This window comes from Eretmochelys imbricata, chromosome 2 (genome assembly GCF_965152235.1).
Source record: "Eretmochelys imbricata isolate rEreImb1 chromosome 2, rEreImb1.hap1, whole genome shotgun sequence".
Classification (NCBI taxonomy): domain Eukaryota; kingdom Metazoa; phylum Chordata; order Testudines; family Cheloniidae; genus Eretmochelys; species Eretmochelys imbricata.
In genome coordinates this window covers 69,781,292-69,803,127 of record NC_135573.1, presented here as the reverse complement: position 1 = coordinate 69,803,127, position 21,836 = coordinate 69,781,292, and the positions used below count along the sequence as shown (strand labels likewise).

At 40.9% G+C, this 21,836-nt stretch overlaps 1 protein-coding gene across 2 annotated transcripts in view; it reads right to left on the bottom strand.

Moving 5' to 3' along the window:
* Positions 1 to 2,280: 2,280 nt before the first annotated feature.
* Positions 2,281 to 21,836, bottom strand: part of OPRK1 (opioid receptor kappa 1) — a 36,836-nt gene continuing 17,280 nt past the window's right edge. The window contains exons 2-3 of one of the 2 annotated variants that reach the window (XM_077809005.1): positions 11,272 to 11,624; positions 2,281 to 2,813 (exon numbers count right to left, since the gene is read on the bottom strand). In XM_077809005.1, the coding sequence (XP_077665131.1) occupies positions 2,281 to 2,813; positions 11,272 to 11,624 (886 nt within the window). Of the gene's footprint in view, positions 2,814 to 11,267; positions 11,625 to 21,836 lie in introns of both variants that reach the window. The other variant, XM_077809006.1, reaches the window with a different exon arrangement.

The window sequence follows — 21,836 nt, the reverse complement described above, 5'->3', positions numbered from 1 at the left end:
TTAGATAACGGCACAGAGAGTACACTTATAATGTTTGCGGAGGACACCAAGCCAGGAGGGATTGCAAATGCTTTGGCGGATAGGATTAAAATTCAAAATGATCTGGATAAACTGGAGAAATGGTCTGACGTAAATAGGATGAAATTCAATAAGGACAAATGCAAAGCACTCCACTTAAGAAGGCACAATCAATTGCACACATACAAAATGGGAAATGACTGCCTAGAAAAGAGTACTGCGGAAAGGGATCTGGAGGTCAGAGTGGATCACAAGCTAAATATGAGTCAACAGGGTAATACTCTTGCAAAAAAAGCAAACATCATTCTGGGATGTATTAACAGGAGTTTTGTAAGCAAGACACAAGAAGTAATTCTTCCACTCTACTCCATGCTGATAAGGCCTCAGCTGGAGTACTGGGTCCAGTTCTGGATGCCACATTTCAGGAAAGATGTGGACAAATTGGAGAAAGTCCAGAGGAGAGCAACAAAAATGATTAAATTTTGGCCCTATAGGCACAATCAGAAAGTGCTAGATTTAACCAGATACTGTGGCCAGTATTTTCAAGAGGACCTAAAGTTAGAGTCCTAAATGCTTAAGTGCCTAAGTAAGTGGCATGAATTTCAAAAGTGCTGGGCACCCAGCAGTCTATGGACTTTGCACTCACTTAGGTACCTAAATATGAACTTAGGAGCCTACATTTAGGCACCCATTATTGAAAATATTGGCACATGTATCTTTATTTAAAATCATACATGTCTGCTTGGAGTTAAGAGGCCACTTAAAGCACCAACAAAACAGCCTCCAGTTGAATTGCACTGTAAACTATGATGGAGACCTCATGTCTTTACTATGAGTGATGAAAATGATCAAACAGTTGGTGTTCGCTTGGTGTCTAATTCTGCTCCCAATGAACACAACAGCAACACTCCCATTAACTTCAATGGGAGTAAGATTAAGATCCAAGATGGTGTGATTATTCTAGTAGTTAAAAGCACAGGGGTGGGAGACTGATGTTCCATAGTATAGTCTCAGCTCTGCAATAAACTTACCTTATAACCTTGGGCAAGTCACTCACATTCTCTTTGCCTTGCCTTCCACACCTTTATTGAAAAATTGAGGTAATACTACTTACTCAATTTGTAAGACTCTTTTGAGGCTAAATGTATCAATGTGACTAAACGTGCAATGAGAGCTTTCTCTAGTCTAGCCAGTGCCATAGTGTGTACTTATAAATGCAATTAACTCTCATTGATTTTTGTGTCAATTTACTACATTTTTAGTAACTAGTCCACGTATACATTCTTTACTTTTTAAAATTTTCTGAAATTGTGTATATATCAAGGACAGCTAATATAACATTAATTTTAGCCATGCCTGTTTGCTCTTTTACTGTTGGGTCTTTTGTTATACTGTTCTTTTTAACGATTTAGTGACCGGTCAAGAATTCTTTGCATTTTTCTAGTATTTTGCTGAACAACAAGTTGTTGAAAGGCATACTGGAATATCCACAATCAATAGATACACATCTTTTGGAGAATCACATATAAAGACAGTAAGCATCGTATGTGACGTAACATGTGCTAAAATATATTAAGGATTATCTTTAAATCTTGATTTTTTTTAAGCATTGAAAAGTTTTCACAATACACAGACACAATAAAATCATTTTGGTCTGAAGGCAGATCATGCTTAAACTGGATCTCCACAATACAGACAAACGTATGTTATTTCACACAAAGTAGTTAATGAGAATTTTGATTACATAGCTCTGCCATGTTTTGTAGTCTCAGAACTGATACTATTCATTGTAAAGCAGCAAAATAAGTTAGGATGCCTTCTTTTTGTTTGTCTGAAGCAAAGATTTTTACGTCAAAACAGAGTTTCTGCCATAATCTGATTTAGTGTTATCACCAAATGTTGCTTGGTATAGACTAGAAGGTGGCAGATATGTTCTATAAGAAGAACAGTTCAATTTTTTTCTTGTCCAGAGTCACCTAATACAGTATGAAGCACTTCCTACCTTGCTGAAAGTGGGTATTTTACCACTTGCTCAGCTCCATTGTAAATATGGTTCCAAAATCTGGCAGTCAGTCATCTTTTTCCTTTGAGCTTATTTTGGGGAATTCCCTGTTCTAAGCAATTAACGTATTTTAGTTCAAACTGTGAGAACTCCCAAATATTATCAAAAATGTCTCAAACCACAGTGGTTATTTGAGTTAGTCCAAGATCGTTTGATTCTCCTATTCCTTGAGGACAGTAAGATGACATCTCCACGACTAGTCATACTGGTTTGTTTGTCCCATCCACTTCCCTCAAGTAAGCAGGGTCTTGAACTGTGTTTCTGACTCTGCTGGTGCTCTGCCTATCCATCCTCATCTTAAAGGGAAAGCAGAAGTCTTTGAAACAGCGCTTGAAGTTTTCATCCAAAAAAGCATACAGGATAGGATTTAGACTGCTGTTGGTGTAACCCAAAGCAATACAGAAATAATAGCTGGAGATTGCTGCAGTGCTATGGGGCACATCCCCTAGTGCCTCAACCAGCACAAAAATGTGAATGGGAGTCCAACAGATAATGAAAACTGCCACAACAACAAGAACCAATCTGGTGATCCGACGAAGGTTTCGGTCTTTTTCTCGAGACCCTGAGAGAAGTCGTACGCTCTTCAAGCGCAGGATCATCAGGGTATAGCAAACAATTATAATGAGAACTGGAATAACAAACGCAAAGACAAAGACGCAGATTTTCATGAAGATGTCCCACCACATATAATCAGGGTCTGGAAACTGCAAAGAACATTCAGTACTAGCAGTATCTATAAATGGAGGAGGCAAGAAGAAGAAGAAGAAAATTGCTTTATTATTAGACATTCCAACCTATAGCTGCATTACAGTATAAGCTTGCAAAAGTGATTACCATGTAATGTGACACAAATAAATGGAGTTATCATTAAATCACTCCAATAATTGCTTTCCATTGTCATTGAAACTGGTTTTCCACTGCTGTCTTTCAGGACTAGTTGGAGAATATTTTAAAATGTGTTATATTACATTTTATATTACAAACTTTTGTGCACAAGAGCGGCATCAAACCTACAGAGGCACAAAAATACAATATATAGAGATGCACTGAACAGTTGTTAGGCTCTGGATCTCAGTTTGATTTGAGGCCAGGTTCCATGCAGTGGCAGAGCCAACTGGGGGAGGGGCGATGGGTTGTTGGTGAGCTGGAGGCCTGACACTCACTGGAAAGCAACAGTCCTGTCCCACAGGACTAGGTCTGGCTCTTCACTCCAACCATTGGAGCCTGGTGCATGGGGCCACAGCACCATTCAGGTTTGGCCTGGCCACCTCTCCATCATGAAAGAAGGGCAGCCAGGGCAAATTTTAATGAATGGTGTTGCGACTTGGAGCATGGGGATCACAGCGCCATTCAGGTTTGGCCGGGACACCTCTCCATCATGATGGAGGTTTGTGTGGGCCAAATTTAAGTGAATGGCATTGTGAAATTGCACATGGGGTCTCAGCACCACACAAACCTGCAAACTGTGTCACAGCACCCGGAGTGGGGAGCTGGGCCCAGCTCCGCAGGACAGGAGCCGCCTCTGCCAGGTGAGCGTGGGGTGGACTCAACCATAAGCCCTGTGTGAAAGCCGACACACATACATCCAAAGGCTAGCTGGGGTGGGAGTCACACACACACACACACACACACACACACCCCTCCTTAATAGCTCCACCACTGGTTTAATTGAATTGAAATCTTGTAGCTGCTTTCATGCTATTTTAACCAAAAAAGGGTAAATTTCTGCCATCCTGAACGGTGGAAATCTCATCAGGTTAGCTGATCTCGTGAGATTTCTGCCATCGTGAAACAGTCTTGCAATGACACAATTGCTTTGCAGAAATGTTTTCCCACATGCTTTCTTCAGTGCAAACGCTATGCAGTCTAAGTGCTACATTCCCTTCGAAATATCTTTTTTTAAATGAATCTTAGGTAAAGCAAACTGGTATACGCAGAGTCTAACTGAGCTGCTCCTTTTGCAGAACACTTCATTGAGAATTCTGTCTGAGTAGGGACTGCAGGATTTGACCCCATTGACATCAGTTCACTTCGTTTCTTGCTGCAATATTATAAATGGGGGTCACATGCTGACATTTTATTTTATGTTCTAGTCTTAGTTCATCATACAGGAGGCTTGTAGTCAGTGTGATATTCTTGGGTTCATTTGCTTACCTCAGTGTAGTATTTCATCATATAAACCAGGCACAAGGAAAAACAAGACACAAGATAAATGGCAAAACAAGACAAAGGGTCAGATTCTCCATTAGTGTTTACTGGGCATTTTTTTACTATGACTGGTAGTTTGGCTTTCATTCCTGTCTGTGGAACCCATGTGCCTACTAGGTAGATATCTCTTTAAGAGATCTATTGAGGGGTGAGTAGGAGTGAGCTGTGTCTGGGTCACTATTGCTAGGCAGATGAACAATTAGCACTCCACATCCAGAAGTTTCTGGAGTTGGGTGTGGTAGTTTGAGGTATGCTCAATAGTTTATAATAACTAGCTGCTGGAGTCAGACTCCATGAGGGCAAGAAGTCAGGGCAACTGCTATACAAAAGGCCATGTGTCCTTTGTGGGTTGGGAGGAGCTGAGCCCAGGAGAAGGAAGTAGGGTGTTTTCCCTAGCTCTGAATTATTTTGCAGCATGTTAGTGATATTGTTAACCCTCCAAAAGAGAAGCATGGGCAATGTTAATTATAGAAAGGGAAAATCATGAGGGAAAACTCATTTCTTTTATTTTAATTGAATACTTTGAATGTTGTTCAAATTTTGAATGTCGTTAAATTGTCTCAACTAGTATGAGTCACTAACTTTTCTTTTATTTAAATGTGATGATGGAGAAAGTCATTTATTTTGCTAGTCTCATTTTTTTGCATTTTTCTTGTAACAGTTTTGTTTTTGTTTGTTTTAAATCTATAGGCTTAACTGAGTGGTTGGTTAATCAGTTAGCTGACTGGCTAACTGTGATTTCAGCAGAGGAAGGGGAAGAGTCTGCATGGAGTCCAGCTGAAGATTCCTACAAGCAAGTGGAGGGAAGATGTTGCTTTTGACTCAGCAGATTGTATAGATTTGATTATCAAAGACTCTGAGACTTGAATTTGTGTGGGGGGGTGGAGGGTGAGAAAACCTGGATTTGTGCTGGAAATGGCCTAACCTGATGATTACTTTAGATAAGCTATTACCAGCAGGACAGTGGGGTGGGAGGAGGTATTGTTTCATATTCTCTGTGTATATATAAAGTCTGCTGCAGTTTCCACGGTATGCATCTGATGAAGTGAGCTGTAGCTCACGAAAGCTCATGCTCAAATAAATTGGTTAGTCTCTAAGGTGCCACAAGTCCTCCTTTTCTTTCTGAGACTTGGGTGAACTCAACCTAAGCTTTTTGGGAACTCTGAGTTTCTTCTCACTGTGTTTCTGCGGGAACTGACTGTTTAGATTTAATTTGTTTTCTTTTTTTACATGTATGTATAATAGTAAAGATAATGTTTGTGGATTATAAAATAGCCATGTTATAAACATTGTTATTATTATTTATTATGTTTCTTTATCATAAGATTTTATACAGTTGGTACTTAATTAAGTTCATTTCTTTTGGGGACTTGAATGTGGGGAGGTTGACTCTTTGCAATCCTTACTGAAAATTCTTAGAGACTAATTCTGGGTCTCCAGCTGCTTTTCTGTGGGAGTTGGGGTTTTTTTAGGCATTGGAGAAGGACAATGAAGTGAACTCTAGCCCATCCAAACTGAAGGGAAAAAACTTCTGAAAGTGCTGATACATCCTATTTTAAGATTTTTGGATGAAACTTTTTGATTTTTTCATTTTGGAATGACTTTTTTTCAAAATTATTTATCTTGTATTTTCTTATATATTCTATAATATGTACAAAAATAGATATATAAATATAAAATATTCAATTTAATGTTGTCAAATTTTGATTGATCTGAAACTGATTTTTTTCAGAATTTTCCTTCATGGAGAATTTTGAAATTTTTAGGTTTTGTTCCAATTCTAATGAAGCCAAATTTCAAAATCCTTTGTGAAACAGCTCTTCCTTTGTCTTCTCAGCTATAGTATTCACCAAATTTTTGATACTGTATTGCATGTTTTTGCAAGATAAATTACGGAAAATATTTGATTTAGATGTCAACTCATTTCTTTTTACACTCTCTCAATTAATAAATGTGACAGCTTTATGGAGTCTGGGAACAAATGTCTATATTTTTTAGCTATCTCATTCTTGTGCAATGCAGTTAATGCATTTCCTAAGTAGCAGAAAGCACAATGCAGACCTCCTTCATACTGTCTGTATTTAAAGAAAGGGGTGGCCTTTGTGGTTCCCCAAAGGAACAAAAAATGCAAAGGAGAATTTGATATTAGATTTAGCTTTCATTGTTTTGAAAAGTTTCTAGACCTCCCTGTAGCAAAAGAGCAAAATGATGTTAAAATGGTCATTACGCTTGAAAACATATCACTGCATTTCCTAATGATCTCAGATTATTCACAATGTCCTCATGGTCATTCAAAGCTGTCATTGTGGGGTCTGGAAAACCATAGCAAGTCCCTGGATTTGTTATTTTGAAGCAGTATCACAGTTAATACATTATTGCGGGGGGAGGAGGCTGAGAAAGAAGGTGGAAGCAAAATTTTTTTTTTTACCTTGGAAACATGCTAAGACTGGCCCTGTTTAAAGGCTACAGTGCAAAAGTTACTTAATGTTATTAGATTCTCATGCAAAAGATTTTATATTTGTATAGCACATGATTTACATTTTGAGAGAAATAAGAAATGTTGCTTCTATTTTACTTTCATACTTAAAATTCCCTGTTAATGCCAATGGTATTCAAAAACATTTCTTTTTTTCCTGGAACAAAACAAATTTAAGAGTCTTAAAACTCTGTCTCTCAAAAAAAAAAATCCAGTTCCTGACATTAACAAAACCGATTAGAGCAATATTTGGAAGATACTCAATTTACTCATTTTCTTTTTCATGTTTCTATGAGTTTTGTGCATATGAATTTCATAGCTGCTATTCTCAGATCTTTGAACTTCTAATAAGTTAAAGTCTTCTAGGTTGGAAATTTAAAGAACTGGTGAAACCAATTACTTACCAAATTAGCTTTGAACATATAGACAAAGTAGTTCAGTAAGAACATGTACATTTATCTGTAATCCACATTCCTTTAATTTTAAATTAAAAATTACTTCAAATACTCAAAAAAGTGCAGAATATTGTACATTGCTGTGGATTTAGGTCCAGTACCTTCTTTTATATTTTTCAATTACATAATAAGAAACTGTTGGAATTGACTCAGATTCCACCTTAGCTAAATATATTTTAGTAAAATATTTACTATAATTTACCCAAAGCCCCCACAATGGCAGGGAAATGGCAAAGTAAAATAAATCCAGAAAATTCTGGCAAATGACATACACGCACATGCTGCAGAGGAAGGTGAAAATCCCCCATGGTCACTGCCAGACTGAGCTGGGGGAAAATTCCTTCCTGAGCCCACATATGGCTAGCAGACCCTGAGCATGTGAACAAGGACCAGCCAGCCAAGCAACTAGGGTTGCCAACTTGGTAATATTTAAAAAACGGACACTCCGGAGGAATGCTGGAACTTCCTTGCCCCGCCTCTTCCCCACAAGGCCACACTCCTGCCCCACCTATGCCCCTGAGGCCCCGCCCCCATCTACTCCTCTTCTCCCCTCCCCCATGTCGCTCACTGATTTTCCCCTCCCGCCACCCAGATCAGGAGGGACTTGCCTGCGGAGCCGGGGCTGAGAGCTGCAGCCACCCAATGAAGGTAAGAGTCAGTAAGCCCCGGCTGAGTAGGGGCTGGCGTGGGTGATGACCTGGCACCTCTCCACCTCCCCAACTCGCAGTAACCGGACTTTGGGTGTCCAGTCAGTAGATCTGACCGGACACTGTCAGGTCCACTTTTCAACTGGACTTTCCGGTCAAAAACTGGGCACTTGGCCAACCTACAAGCAACTGAGAAAGAGAATGCTCAGTGCCACTTCAGAGCCTTGCCTCCCCCGAATCCATCTGATCCCCAGGCCCATGTCCCATCTCCAACTGTGGCCATCCCTGATGCTTCAGAAAAAGGAGATTTTTTAAAAAACAGAATATATGGGCGGGCAGGATAAATCCCTTTCTGACCCCCTGCAGGTGGCCACTTAAACCCTGAAGAATGAGTTATTAGGAACATAAGACAAAATCTGGAAGTGATCCTCAGGGCTTTTGAGCCCTACCCCCACCATCACAAGAAACCGCGATGCACAAAAACACTCATAAATATGTCCAGCTCTCTCTCAAAACTAATTAAGTTGTTTGCCCTGACAATTCCTAGTGGGAAGCTATTCCAGAACCTCACCTCTGTGATGGTTAGAAACCTTTTTCTAATTTCCAGCCTGAATTTGTTCATGGCCAGTTTGCAGGATCAGGGCCTTGGAAGAAACTAGAATTCTGCATTTTTTAAGAGATTGGTCTGTCAGTAAAGGAGAAACTCTGTTAAGGTCAGACATATCAAACTTATGCTGCAGGAAGGAAGTGTTAGCAATTACACTGTTGGGAATAATCCTGCATTAGGAGAACTAGATGGGCTAGACAATCTAAGAGAATAATTTTTAGAGATGGGCAAGGTCATTTGATGCTCAGATGTTAAACTGACCACACAGAGTCCTACCCAGAAATACTTTTCCTCACTGAGGAATTAGAGGTTAAACCTAAGCTTTGGTTGGAAGTGAAAAAAGTAGCTTAGTCACTTCATCCTCAGGGCCATCCCTAGGGGGGTGCGGAGCCCGAGGCGGAAGTCACAAATCTGTCACTTCTGGGACCAACCGCACCGGCCAATCGCACCGGACCCCGGGGCCCCCAGAGCACAGGACCTGCAGCGGTCACCCCAATTTGCCATACTCAAGAGACGGCTCTGTTCATCCTACTCCCAATTTATTTGTTAATTTCAAATAAGCACCAGATAATATAGTTGGCCATAGTTACTCAAATGAGGCTGACAATTAGAAATGCAGGGGTTTTGCAGTCAGCACGGAAGTGCATTTGCAAACAGTGCCCAATCTTGCTGTGCACAGTTATCAGTCTCTCAGTTTTGGGAGTAAGAAGCTCACTTACATCCTGATTCAACAGGGCACTTAGGTGCATGACTAACTCTTAAGCACCTCTACCCCACTATAGTGAATAGGATTACTCATGTGCTTAAAAAGCTAGACACATTCCTAGGTACCTTGCTGACATAAGTGTTTCACATCTTTTAAAATATAATATAAGCAAGCCAGACAACTATTCTTCCCAGCGGAGGATACCTGGAAAGGACTCTTTCCAGAGGCAGTCATTGCTTTATTGAGACTGTCAATGCTTTATTAGTCAAAAAAGTTCCTGCAAAGCAGTGGTTCTCAACCTAGTTACCATTGTGGGCCGCATCCAGTACTAGCTGTATGGCCCTGAGGATGTCACATGGGCCGTAGCTCTGTGCTGACTGGGCCACAAGTTGAGAACCACTGCTGCAGAGCAAAAGAAGACATTTTCTTTCCAAAGATCTGAATGCATTGTTCCCAGAGCACTCTGTCTGCAACCCCAGCCAACCCAAGATCAAGATCAGGAACAAAATCCATGTTTTGCACACCAGTGCAGACCAATAGCCAATAAGTTTCCTCTCTGCACTCGCTAATGAGCATTAATGTTTTGTTTACATTTATCTATACCAAACGATTTAACAGGAAGTGAAATCAGTAGCGGCTGCTTTCATAAATGGGTAGAGCAGTCTTCCATAAAGTTCATAGGTTCGTGTCTGCTGGAGTTCCATAGTGCTTAGAGATATGCAGCCACTATTATGCCCCATAAGAGGAACATGAGCTCCACTCCACGGCTGGCCAGGTGTGCTAATGGATACCATAGCAGTGGGGTCATGGCCACACCACATAGATGCTCCATCCTCACCCGTTTTTTGGGTGGCTCAAAGTGCTAACCCAATGAAGTTCTTGAATGAGAGAGAGCACAAGAGCTACAATTGTCCTTATCTTCTTGGGGGGGAGGGAGTTTCATAATATGGCTTATATTTACTTAAGATGGAATCTGAAGTCACTGAATACGCACTGGAATTCATAATCTTCCAAGTGACACAAATATTTAGAGGAAAGCAGATATAGATTACAATACATGGCTTTTTGGTCTTCTAAGTAGTACTTACTCTGACTCTGCCTAAAAAAGTCAAGACCTACTAATCTTATGCATTTAAACCTTTCATTGAAGAAGCATGGCATCAAAATGTTTCCACTTTCTCCTCAGATGTTCCTCCATTTGGAATACAGAGCATTCTGCTTTATAGGGCCTGATTCTCTGCTGCCTTCTACTTTGTAGCTTGTGCAAATTAAATGTTCAACTCTACCTCATCAGGATGGTTGTGCTTTACACCCACTTGGCATGGGTTTAAAGCACTGATCTATTGGGCCAATAGAGTACTCCGATTCACTGAAACTCATTTGTGCATGCATGTCCAGTTACAGTGAAACTCTGCGTCTAAGGGCTAATCCTGCAGTCCTTACTCAGAATGCCAGTTCCCATGATAGTAAATGGGAGCTTGGGATACCTGTCCCATAGACCCTATGCCTCTCTGTTGCCCTATCTTGCTCCTACTCCCAACTCCTCCCTTGACATACTTTTCTCTCCAGCTACTATGACCTATTTCTTTCCCCTCTTCTTCTCTAAGCGCCTTGAATTGGTTATTTACAACCAGCCTTTGACTTCTAATTCTGCTTGACACTCTTCAAACACCAATCTGGCTTCCATTTTCTGATCTCCACTGAAACTTCTCTTATGAAGTTCTCCAGCCAAATCTCAGACTTTTATCCTGACCTTTTCCTCCTTGACCTATCAAGGATAATGCATCATAAAATGTCCTTTGTTCATTTAGTTGACCACTGTATCTTATCTTTAACTATAATATTTCACACTATAATATTCTGTAGCATATTTAAATATTGAAGTCTTAGAAATATGAGTTCTTAGAGAAGTATTCCACTATTACAATTTTGCTGAGAAAATGTGACCGGGTTTTTTATGTACAAATTAAATGATGCACAAATTAGTGAAGTGTGATTCAATAAGTTTCTACTCTACTCAGTATTCCAAGTTACATTTATATTATTTTAGAAGCAAAAGCATTTGAGTTTAAGTGATCAAAATTATACTCACCTTCTCTGACTTTAGTGCCTCCAAGGACTATGGCAGATATACCAACAGACGAGGACAATAGCCAGATACAGATATTGATTATCTTTGCCTTGAGAGGAGTGCGGAAGTCCAGGGCTTTCACAGGGTGACACACAGCAATGTATCGATCAACACTCATCATGGTCAATGTGAATATGCTGGTAAACATGTTATAATAGTCAATTGAAATAACTATTTTACACAGCACATCCCCAAATGGCCAAGAGTTCATCAGGTATTCAGTGCTTTGGAAAGGCATAGTCGTAGTAACTAAAGCATCTGCCATAGCCAGATTGAAAATATAAATGTTTGTTGCCGTCTTCATCTTTGTATACCTGAAGTACAAGAAAAATAAATCTTAATTATAACAACACATTCGCATATGAAGCTACTGTATTAGGGAAACTGTGTTGTAACAAACTTTTGGAAAAAAATGCAAGCACGTTCAAGACTGAGGGATTATTTTAAATATGTTACATTTAGTCTCTCAGCTATGTTGCTGCTGCTGCATCACCAATTAGATTTACTTGCCAGAGGCAGAAATGGATTTTTGAGTAATTTTAATGGGATCATGTAAATTAGTCAAGCCATTATAAAAATACCAGATTTAGTTTCATCCTCTAAAATCCAACTACAAATAAATCAGAATATAATTTGCTTCATTTGCAAGTGATAGAAAATTCTAGCAGTTCCTTTCCTTACAAGCATCTGAGAATACATCTACACTGCAATAAAAGATCCATAGCATGGATGTGGTTGGCCCAGGTCAGCTGACTTGGACTGGTGGGGCTCAAAGTGTGGGACTAAAAATTGCAGTGTAGATGTTCCAGGTCGGGCTGGAGCCCAAGCTCTGAAGCCCCATAAGGGAGTCGGGTCTCAGCTTGAGCCCAAATAGCTACACTAAAATTTTTAGCCCCACAGCCTGAGTCAATTGACCTGGGCTCTGAGATTTGGTGCCATGCCTTTTTTATTGCAGTGTAGATGTACCCTTACTGCCTGTTGTTGGTTTTTTTGTTTGTTTGTTTTTTTTTTTACAGAAGTAATGGGTATCCTCAACTCATCGTGCTATGGCATGAATTAATCATTAATCATTACTCTTGCAGGGCCAAATCCTCAGCTGGCGTAAATTAGCATCTCTCAATTGATTTCACTGGAGCTATGCCAATTTACACCAGCTGAGTGGCCTGTAGAGTGTAGAATAAGATACCTGGTTAAATAGGCTACTAGAGTCCATAAAAATTACATTAACTCTTACACTATTTTCTCTATATACATTCAAGCAAAACTGATTTTATTGGTTTGTGTAACACCAATTAAGAAATGTGGCTGGCAATAGCATACAAAACTACGGGGGCCACATTTTCAACTGTGGGCCCTTAAAGTTTCTGAGGTGGCACACAACAGAATATTGATTGTTGCTCATCATTGTCGATGTGAATATGCTGATAATGCTTTATCATTATTGATGTCATATGATCAGTTACCAGCAAAAAACATGGAATGGAGCTAGGTTCATTTTCATTGCTGAGGCAATGGAGTCACTAGTCTGGCACTATTATTCTAGGGCAGTTGTGGTCTTGCTGATTGTACAAGAGACTGGGTCTCAGGAAACCTGGATCTGCTTTTGACTCTACTACTTTTCTTTTCGAGAATACTTTTCCCCCTCTAGATCTGAAAGCATTATAAGATTCACAACAACTTTTCCTTGTTCAACTTTGTTCTACCCACAGATCTCAAATGTGTGTGCAAACAGGCATTATTGTTCCTAACTACCTGTTTGGGTGTCTAATTAATTGACTTGTACCTGAAAACCTAGGATTTGTGAGCACCACACTTTGTAACACAGTCACTTACTCCTGAAATCTTAATTTTTAATATAAAAATAAATATACAAAGTCTAGTAATGAGAAGACTTTCATGAGCCCTCCCACACAATTACCTCTCCACAAGTGCTCCCTTAAGCTAAGGCTTATGGGCATTATGGCCCTGGGATCAGTGTCCAATCAGGTTGCAGTAGCAGGTGTCTTTCACAGATCCCCTGCCCAATGGAGGATCAGACTGTTTACTGCTGTCCAAAGACCCTCATAGATTAGAAGGAAAAATTGTCTTTTCTGCTAGTCTCCTGAACCTGCAAGAGGAGGGAACAACGACGCAGAAGCACTGGTGACCTTGGGTGACCTTGGCTTCATTGTAGCCTAGCAATAACCTATACTTTACCGATATAGGGAGCTGGTAGTAGTTGCCTAACACTTTACATTATAGGGAATTCTTGTGACTTTTTCTTTGTCATCATTGTTGACAAGAAGCCTTTGATACTCAGCAGAGAGAATCCCCTTGAGCTACAAAAGTGCCTTTCTTTATCCCATGAAATTCCATTCAGATTTGGCTGAGATAGAAAGTGTTAAAATTGCCATTTTCATTCTCTCACTTGCACCCACAAAAAAAAGTATGGCAGCCTGCCAAAGTCCCTGAACATTCAAAAGTCAGGCTCATGTCTCCACCAAAGCAGCCCACGCTGCAGTGAGAATAGAATCATAGAATCATAGAATCACAGAATATCAGGGTTGGAAGGGACCTCAGGAGGTCATCTAGTCCAACCCCCTGCTCAAAAGCAGGACCCATCCCCAATTAAATCATCCCAGCCAGGGCTTTGTCAAGCCTGACCTTAAAAACTTCTAAGGAAGGAGATTCCACCATCTCCCTAGGCAACGCATTCCAGTGTTTCACCACCCTCCTAGTGAAAAAGTTTTTCCTAATATCCAACCTAAACCTCCCCCACTGCAACTTGAGACCATTACTCCTGGTCCTGTCCTCTTCCACCACTGAGAATAGTCTAGAACCATCCTCTCTGGAACCACCTCTCAGGTAGTTGAAAGCAGCTATCAAATCCCCCTTCATTCTTCTCTTCCGCAGACTAAACAATCCCAGTTCCCTCAGCCTCTCCTCATAAGTCATATGTTCCAGACCCCTAATCATTTTTGTTGCCCTTCGCTGGACTCTTTCCAATTTATCCACATCCTTCTTGTAGTGTGGGGCCCAAAACTGGACACAGTACTCCAGATGAGGCCTCACCAATGTCGAATAGAGGGGGACGATCACGTCCCTCGATCTGCTCGCTATGCCCCTACTTATACATCCCAAAATGCCATTGGCCTTCTTGGCAACAAGGGCACACTGCTGACTCATATCCAGCTTCTCGTCCACTGTCACCCCTAGGTCCTTTTCCGCAGAACTGCTGCCTAGCCATTCTGTCCCTAGTCTGTAGCTGTGCATTGGGTTCTTCTGTCCTAAGTGCAGGACCCTGCACTTATCCTTATTGAACCTCATCAGATTTCTTTTGGCCCAATCCTCCAATTTGTCTAGGTCCCTCTGTATCCTATCCCTGCCCTCCAGCGTATCTACCACTCCTCCCAGTTTAGTATCATCCCCAAATTTGCTGAGAGTGCAATCCACACCATCCTCCAGATCATTTATGAAGATATTGAACAAAACCGGCCCCAGGACCGACCCCTGGGGCACTCCACTTGACACTGGCTGCGAACTAGACATGGAGCCATTGATCACTACCCGTTGAGCCCGACAATCTAGCCAACTTTCTACCCACCTTATAGTGCATTCATCCAGCCCACACTTCTTTAACTTGCTGACAAGAATACTGTGGGAGACCGTGTCAAAAGCTTTGCTAAGTCAAGATACAATACATCCACTGCTTTCCCTTCATCCACAGAACCAGTAATCTCATCATAAAAGGTGATTAGTTTAGTCAGGCATGACCTTCCCTTGGTGAATCCATGCTGACTGTTCCTGATCACTTTCCTCTCATGTAAGTGCTTCAGGATTGATTCTTTGAGGACCTGCTCCATGATTTTTCCGGGCACTGAAGTGAGGCTGACTGGCCTGTAGTTCCCAGGATCCTCCTTCTTCCCTTTTTTAAAGATTGGCACTACATTAGCCTTTTTCCAGTCATCCGGGACTTCCCCCGTTCGCCACGAGTTTTCAAAGATAATGGCCAATGGCTCTGCAATCACAGCCGCCAGTTCCTTTAGCACTCTCGGATGCAACTCGTCCGGCCCCATGGACTTGTGCATGTCCAGCTTTTCTAAATAGTCCCTAACCACCTCTTTCTCCACAGATACCTGAGAGCCGTTGGAGCAGAGAGCTGGGGGTGGGAGGAACTGACAGCCAACCCAAGCACCCCCACATAAGCCCCTTAACCCACCCCATGGCCCCAGTGGCCCATTCTCCTCCACCCCCTAGAGTTCTCCCAACACCAGGAGCAGGAGAAAGATGTGCAGGGAGAGAGAGAAAGCACCAGTCAGGGCTGGATTTCCTCCACACACACAATCTGGCCTAGCACCTTATCCCTTTTTGCTTTATCATTATTGATGTCACATGATCAGTTATCAGCAAAAAACATGGAATGGAGTTAGGTTCATTTTCATTGCTGAGGCTGCCTGCTGGTTAGATTCAGAAATGCTTCTATTAGCAGCTATGGAGTCTGACTTGGAGTCAGACAGCTTCTTGGGAAGACATTTTGACAGACAATTAGTAAATGCACTGTAGAAGCAACCAGAAAGATGCCATAACGTGATGATCCCATTTTCAAAAATCACATATTACTTGTACTCTCCAACACATGACAAAAGAGTGAACAGATATCTGGTTGACTAGCTGTCCTCTCTCTCCCCTGATTTTTTATGACCTCAGACAATGGAATTCAGTGGTATATGGGAAGCCTAGTTTTCTAAGTTTTCAGGCCTGCACTTGTACAGGGTGAAAGTATTGACTTAAAACCTCAGATTTTCATAATAAAAAAGTTCAGGGATGCTGCAGAAAATTAAAATTATTGATCTAATAATTTAACTTCAGCTATGAGGAAAATATCAGTATCTGTTTTTAAATGTCAAGTACGGGACTAAGCAGAGTTGGATTTAATGTAGCACATATAAGATGACTCACATTTACGGTCTTTCATCTAAAGTTCTCAAAGAGCTTTACAAAATATTTATAAACTATGGATCATATTTTACCTCAGTCTTTGTACAACCCTGGCCCCCTTCCCCCATTAACTTCAGTGGAAGTTCTGTGCACAGAAAGAGGGTCAAATATAGCCCATTATATAATGGGAAATGTAACAGAGTGGCAGTTTTGATGATCCTACATAAAAGTGAAAGGCTCCTCTCATTAGTCAACCTAAGCTCAGGTGCTAGAAGGTTGTATGAAGATGCAGAATAATTTCTGCTGTCTTATGTTTGTAGGTAGATCTTGTTATCTCCCGCTAGCATATAAAAGAAGTGGCTGGAGCCTCTCTGGTACTAACATACCTGGGAGGAATAGAGATATCCCACAGGAAAAACTTCGGCTTAAATTTATGTTTGGATATTATTGTTTAAGTTACCAAACCCAGAAGAAACATGATCTTAAAGTGTGTCCACTTTGTAAGGAGCAGAGTGGAAATGCCATTTGTCTGCTTACAAATTATGGGTAAAATTCTCAAAAGCATCTAAGCATCTTCAGCACTTGGAAGCCTAAGGCCTACTGACTTCCAATGACTTTAAATGAACTTTGCCTCCTAAGTCACTTAGGCACTTTTGAAAAACTTACCTCACTTCTTATTTCACCCATCACTGCAGTGCACTCACTTCTGAAATAGGATGTAGCAACTATTTAATAGGACACATCAACACTTACACATCTGTTCAAGAGAGCGAGTAAGGGGGAGGGGAGAATCACAGCTAATGTAAACCTACAGGGAAACTTGAGGTTTGGTAGGCACAGAGTTATTAACAAATTGGTACACATTGAAAAGGATCACTGTATAAGGATTCTTTGACAATACTATTGCAAGCAGCGACAAAGAGAATGAGGATTTACAAATTATAGTCTTGCATTAATTATTTTAGTTAAAGCTAAAAAGGTAGTTCCAAATCATTATTCATCCAGACATAACTTTGATAAAATAACATTTTCATGCTGAAATGTTCCACTTCAGTATGAGATCAATTTGTTTTGCAAGAATGACAAATATACCTCGACAACATTCTACGATAGTGGTTAATATGTGAAGTACAAATGCATTAAATAGAATGAGGCATAGCATGGAAGTGGTATAGGAGGACAGCTGTCGCACTGAATTAAAACATACAAAACCAAATGTCAAACATTTCTTTAAGCTACAGATGGATGCTATCATGTTAGGCTCCCTTGTGTGAAATTCCCATGGATAGCAGCAGCAAGTGTTGCAAAGACAAAGGGCATAACTGGGAAAGGCCCCAGATATCAAGGTTATATTTAGGGTAAACTCAAAACCAACTGAATCAGAACATAGTGAAAGACTGGGGACATATGAAGTAGAATGAATCTAATCTTTTTATAGTCTTAAAAGGCATTTTGAAAGTTTACATCAATATGAAACTTAACACAGAGCCAGCATAGAGTGTAAAAGTCTGCATGTTGCAACCTCCACTCTCACATTTTCGGCCATGTGTTATCACTACATTCTGAATTCATGGCAGTCTTGAATTTATATTAGCGGGGACCTCAGAAAACAAATTCACACTTTCATAGTAATCATTATTATTGTTATCATACAGATTCAAGAATTGTCTGTCCACTGAATTAGCTTTAACACAATAAGTGGCCTGATTTTCAAGAGTGGTGAGTGCCCAACAGCTCCCACTGATACAGCACCTCTGAAAAATCAGGCCACCTATTTAGCTGCCTTAATATGGACTTAGGAGCAAAACCTGAGATGCTAATTTTTAATATATTTGCCATAATGTTTACTTATTATAAATATTATTGTAACTAGTTAAAAATTTGTACAAAAATTGATATTAAAATATTAAACATGAACTGCAAAGGATTTTTTTAAATAGGTCAGTTCCCTTGCAATATCAGTGCTGGCTGGTTTATCTGCAGGGAGTCAACCTGGGAATTCTGGATCAAAAAGCATGAATCTCAGCTGCTACAGCTAAAGGACTAGGTCTAATAGCTCAAATGGAATAATAGTCTTAACCTGTATGCATGGTTTAGCCCTAGAGGAGGATAAAGAGCCACACCGTGCTGGTATGAATTATGCATATTCCTGATTGTAGAAATTCATCCCAACTTTCAAAGGTCAACAAGAGTTAAAATCCTCACATGGGCCTCCATTTATAACTACACCCCTGAATGAGACATCTATGGGGCCTGAACTCAGGTCAAAAAGTTTGAGTTTCTATGCTTGAGATAAAGTACTGGATTTGAAAATTCAAGGGCAGGACAAGACTCATAAAACTCCAAACATGGTCTAGTCACTCACTGAGGACAAAGCCACACTGCGTTATGAATCCATCTTTTTTTTTCCTCTTTGGATAAAGAAGATTCAAAGGAGTTGTTTGTTTTTAATTAAGAAAAAAGCTTCAATTTTTCCTTACAAATGGCAGTAATGTCAAGTTTGGTGTCCCATGGTTTTGCTGAGAAAGCAACCAGACTCAAGGATATTGTGACTTCTCACGCTTGAAAGGCGAAAGATATTAGATTTTAAGGAATACTTCCTTAAATATTTCCTTCCTCTATCCAAAAACTTAGTTTTTAATTTTTAAAGTTAAATTTAAAATTTAAATTTAAGTTAAACAGGTTTAATAAAAACAGAAAAAAATTACAATTTTTAAACCATCTGGTTGCAAATCTCTTTCTATTGCAATAGCTAAACTTTCTCTTGCTGAGATCTTGAGATGTTGTCATTTCACTAGCCTTGCAGTCATCACAATCTTCTAGCTTAGACAGGATGAGAACTTCTAATGTAAGGCAAAATAGGGGCTCTTGGAAACAGCCACACTAGTGAGGAACTCTGAATATAGGGAGCTGGACAACCCACTCTGATGCTCTGCATGGGTCCCATGTGAGTGCAGAGCATCAGAGTGGGTTGCCCAGCTCCCTATATACAGAATTCCTGACTAGTGTGGCTGTTCCCAAGAGCCCCTATTTTGCCTTACGTTAGAAGTTACTTTAGAAGTTACATTACTTTCCTAGTGAATGCTGCTCCTCTGTCAATGTAGCATTTTTCAGCCTCAACATTCCTCTTTCCTGCAGTGAGGTTTTCTTGCAGGACACCATAACCTCCCTAGGTATGTGTCAGTGGCTCTGGGACAAAAGGTTCCAGGTTCTGCCTGGCAGTTCCTGAAGAACCAGGTGTGTCATACGCGTCAGTTGTTGGTCCAACAAGGAGGGACTCTATCCTTCACTTGAATGGAGTTGTCTGTGCTGATGGATGCTGTGGGCCAGGTGTCACCTGGTGGAGAGCACAGATCTCATTGCTCATGGGGAGAAGCAATAATGGCTCCAGTGGAAGGTTGTCAGAGTGCCATTTCCCCCTTTCTTCCTTTGCAAGGGCTGTGGCATCTGAAGGGCTAGGGAATGGTTACCTCTGAAGATCCTGGCTAGTGGCAGCCAAATCTTTTTAAGGGAACTGCGTTTGTCAGGCTGTTTCTGTGGGAAAGTAAAAGCGGGGTGGAAATTCAATACACACAAACAGAGGCTCTGCGAGTACGCTGCATGAATACAACTCATGGGGAAACACCTTCAGCCTGTTCTCAGAACAAAGCACATGGCCTCTGCCTTACCGTGGAGATAGAAGAGAGCACTGGTAGCTGACATTAGGTATGCTCTATCTGATAACTGTGTAGCTGAAAATTAGGACACATGGGAGTTGCATCTTAAACAAGCATTCCGTTAATGCTCACTGGGGTATCAGGGAACATTCCGAGTAGTAAGGGTAAGACACTATACAGCTCAGAAGTTGTGAGAAAAAGAAGTCACACTGTATGACATACACTTCCCAAGAGTATTTATCTGTGAAGATCTGGTTCATTAGGGTGGTCTCAAGTCCCCATAGGCTGTTGATGGTCTGAGTGGGCTACAGCTCCAGTGTCTCCACTTGGGAGAAATCATGTGGGATCAACCTCTGGCCTCTATGCATTCCTCTATCTTCCTCACCTCATTGTTGCATGCCACCCACTTCTTAATATTCTCCATACCTCTCCAGTCATCTCCCATAGCATTCACTGCATCAAGCACAAACTTTCCTTATGGGACACTTCAGGGTCAGGTCTGAAGTGGCAGACATAGCACTTCTGGATCATTTGGGTCAAAATTCAGATCTTCTCTGGAGACTAATTAGCCTTCCTCTTCTGGACAGTGTTTGACAAGCCAGTTATTCTGGGAATACCTCTAGAAGAAGGTCCTGACATGTCAACAGCAGTTGATTCTCATATTCAGTGAGCATCAACTGAGAGATTTTTAAAAAATCCTGCCTTCGGTGAGGAAATTGAATGGGCGTATTTGAATAGCTAGTTGTAACATAAAATGTTGTACTAGGTCAGAACTGAACATTCCCTCCCCCCACCTCCCACACACACTCTCTGTCACACACCATGAACCAGCACTGGTGGATGCCCTGCCTCACTGAAATGCCCTTAGTAGTCATTATGGCTAAGGCTTTCTGAAGAATCAAGTAGTGTTTGAAAGCGTAGTACAGTGAGCGCATTTAAACTGTCTGGGGCTTGGCTAAGCTCTACTTGACATAGAGGTGAGAAGGGCAATCGTGGATGTACAGGACCATCACATCCTCCCCATCCTTGAGGATGCTGGGGGACAATTTGGCCCCACACAAACTTGAGCAGCCCTGGGACTGCTCTAATTTATGGAGACTTATAATGCCTTCCCATGGCCTTACATGTTTGCCCGAATTCATGATGTTCTGGCCATCTCCCCTTTCCTCCCTAGCACTCTTTCATGCCAGAACAGCACAAAGACGACTTAGCGGGGCCAGGAACTGACTTCTGTGTTTAGAATATAATGTTCCCATTTCCATTCCTGATTAGTACAGACCTCCTTGGACCCCCTTCCTCTATTTGAGACTGCAACTCTACATTGCAACTCCCTCCCCATTCTTACTCCCTTCAGAGCATATGGTAAAATCCTTTCAGATAAAACAGTTTCATAATCTGCCTCTCTCTCACACATGAGTCTCTGTGGAATGCAGTTATCAGCCAAGAAATACAGCCTCACTGGGTTTGGCCTGAGCCAGAAATTTCTTGGCACAGTCAAGATGGGGCTATAACAGAAAAGGAGCCAAAAGACTAAGTAGATGAACTGGTAAATATTTGGCCTTGTTTAGCCAGTTTGTTGCTGGGACTATACATAATCTTGCATATACTTGATGAGACAGGTTTCCTCCAATACTCAACAAGATTTGGAGGAAAACTTTCTCCAAAAGAGCTTGGTGACTCTTTCCAGCATGATTCTATTATCCCTTTGACTATTATTACCACATCATTCCAGTCCATAAAGAAAGGGTATTCCATCCAGGAATGGCTCCTCACAAACAATTCATTTAAGAAAGAAAAGTTGGACTTTATGAGGTATCTGTCCATGGGCAAGACCCATGGAAACAGCTGTGTAGAACAGTCACAATCAGCTGCTTACATGGAATCTGGAGTTTTCCCTGACAGCTGAAGACAAGGTGGGATAGATGAAAGAGGAAGGAAGAAGGGGGAAAGTGA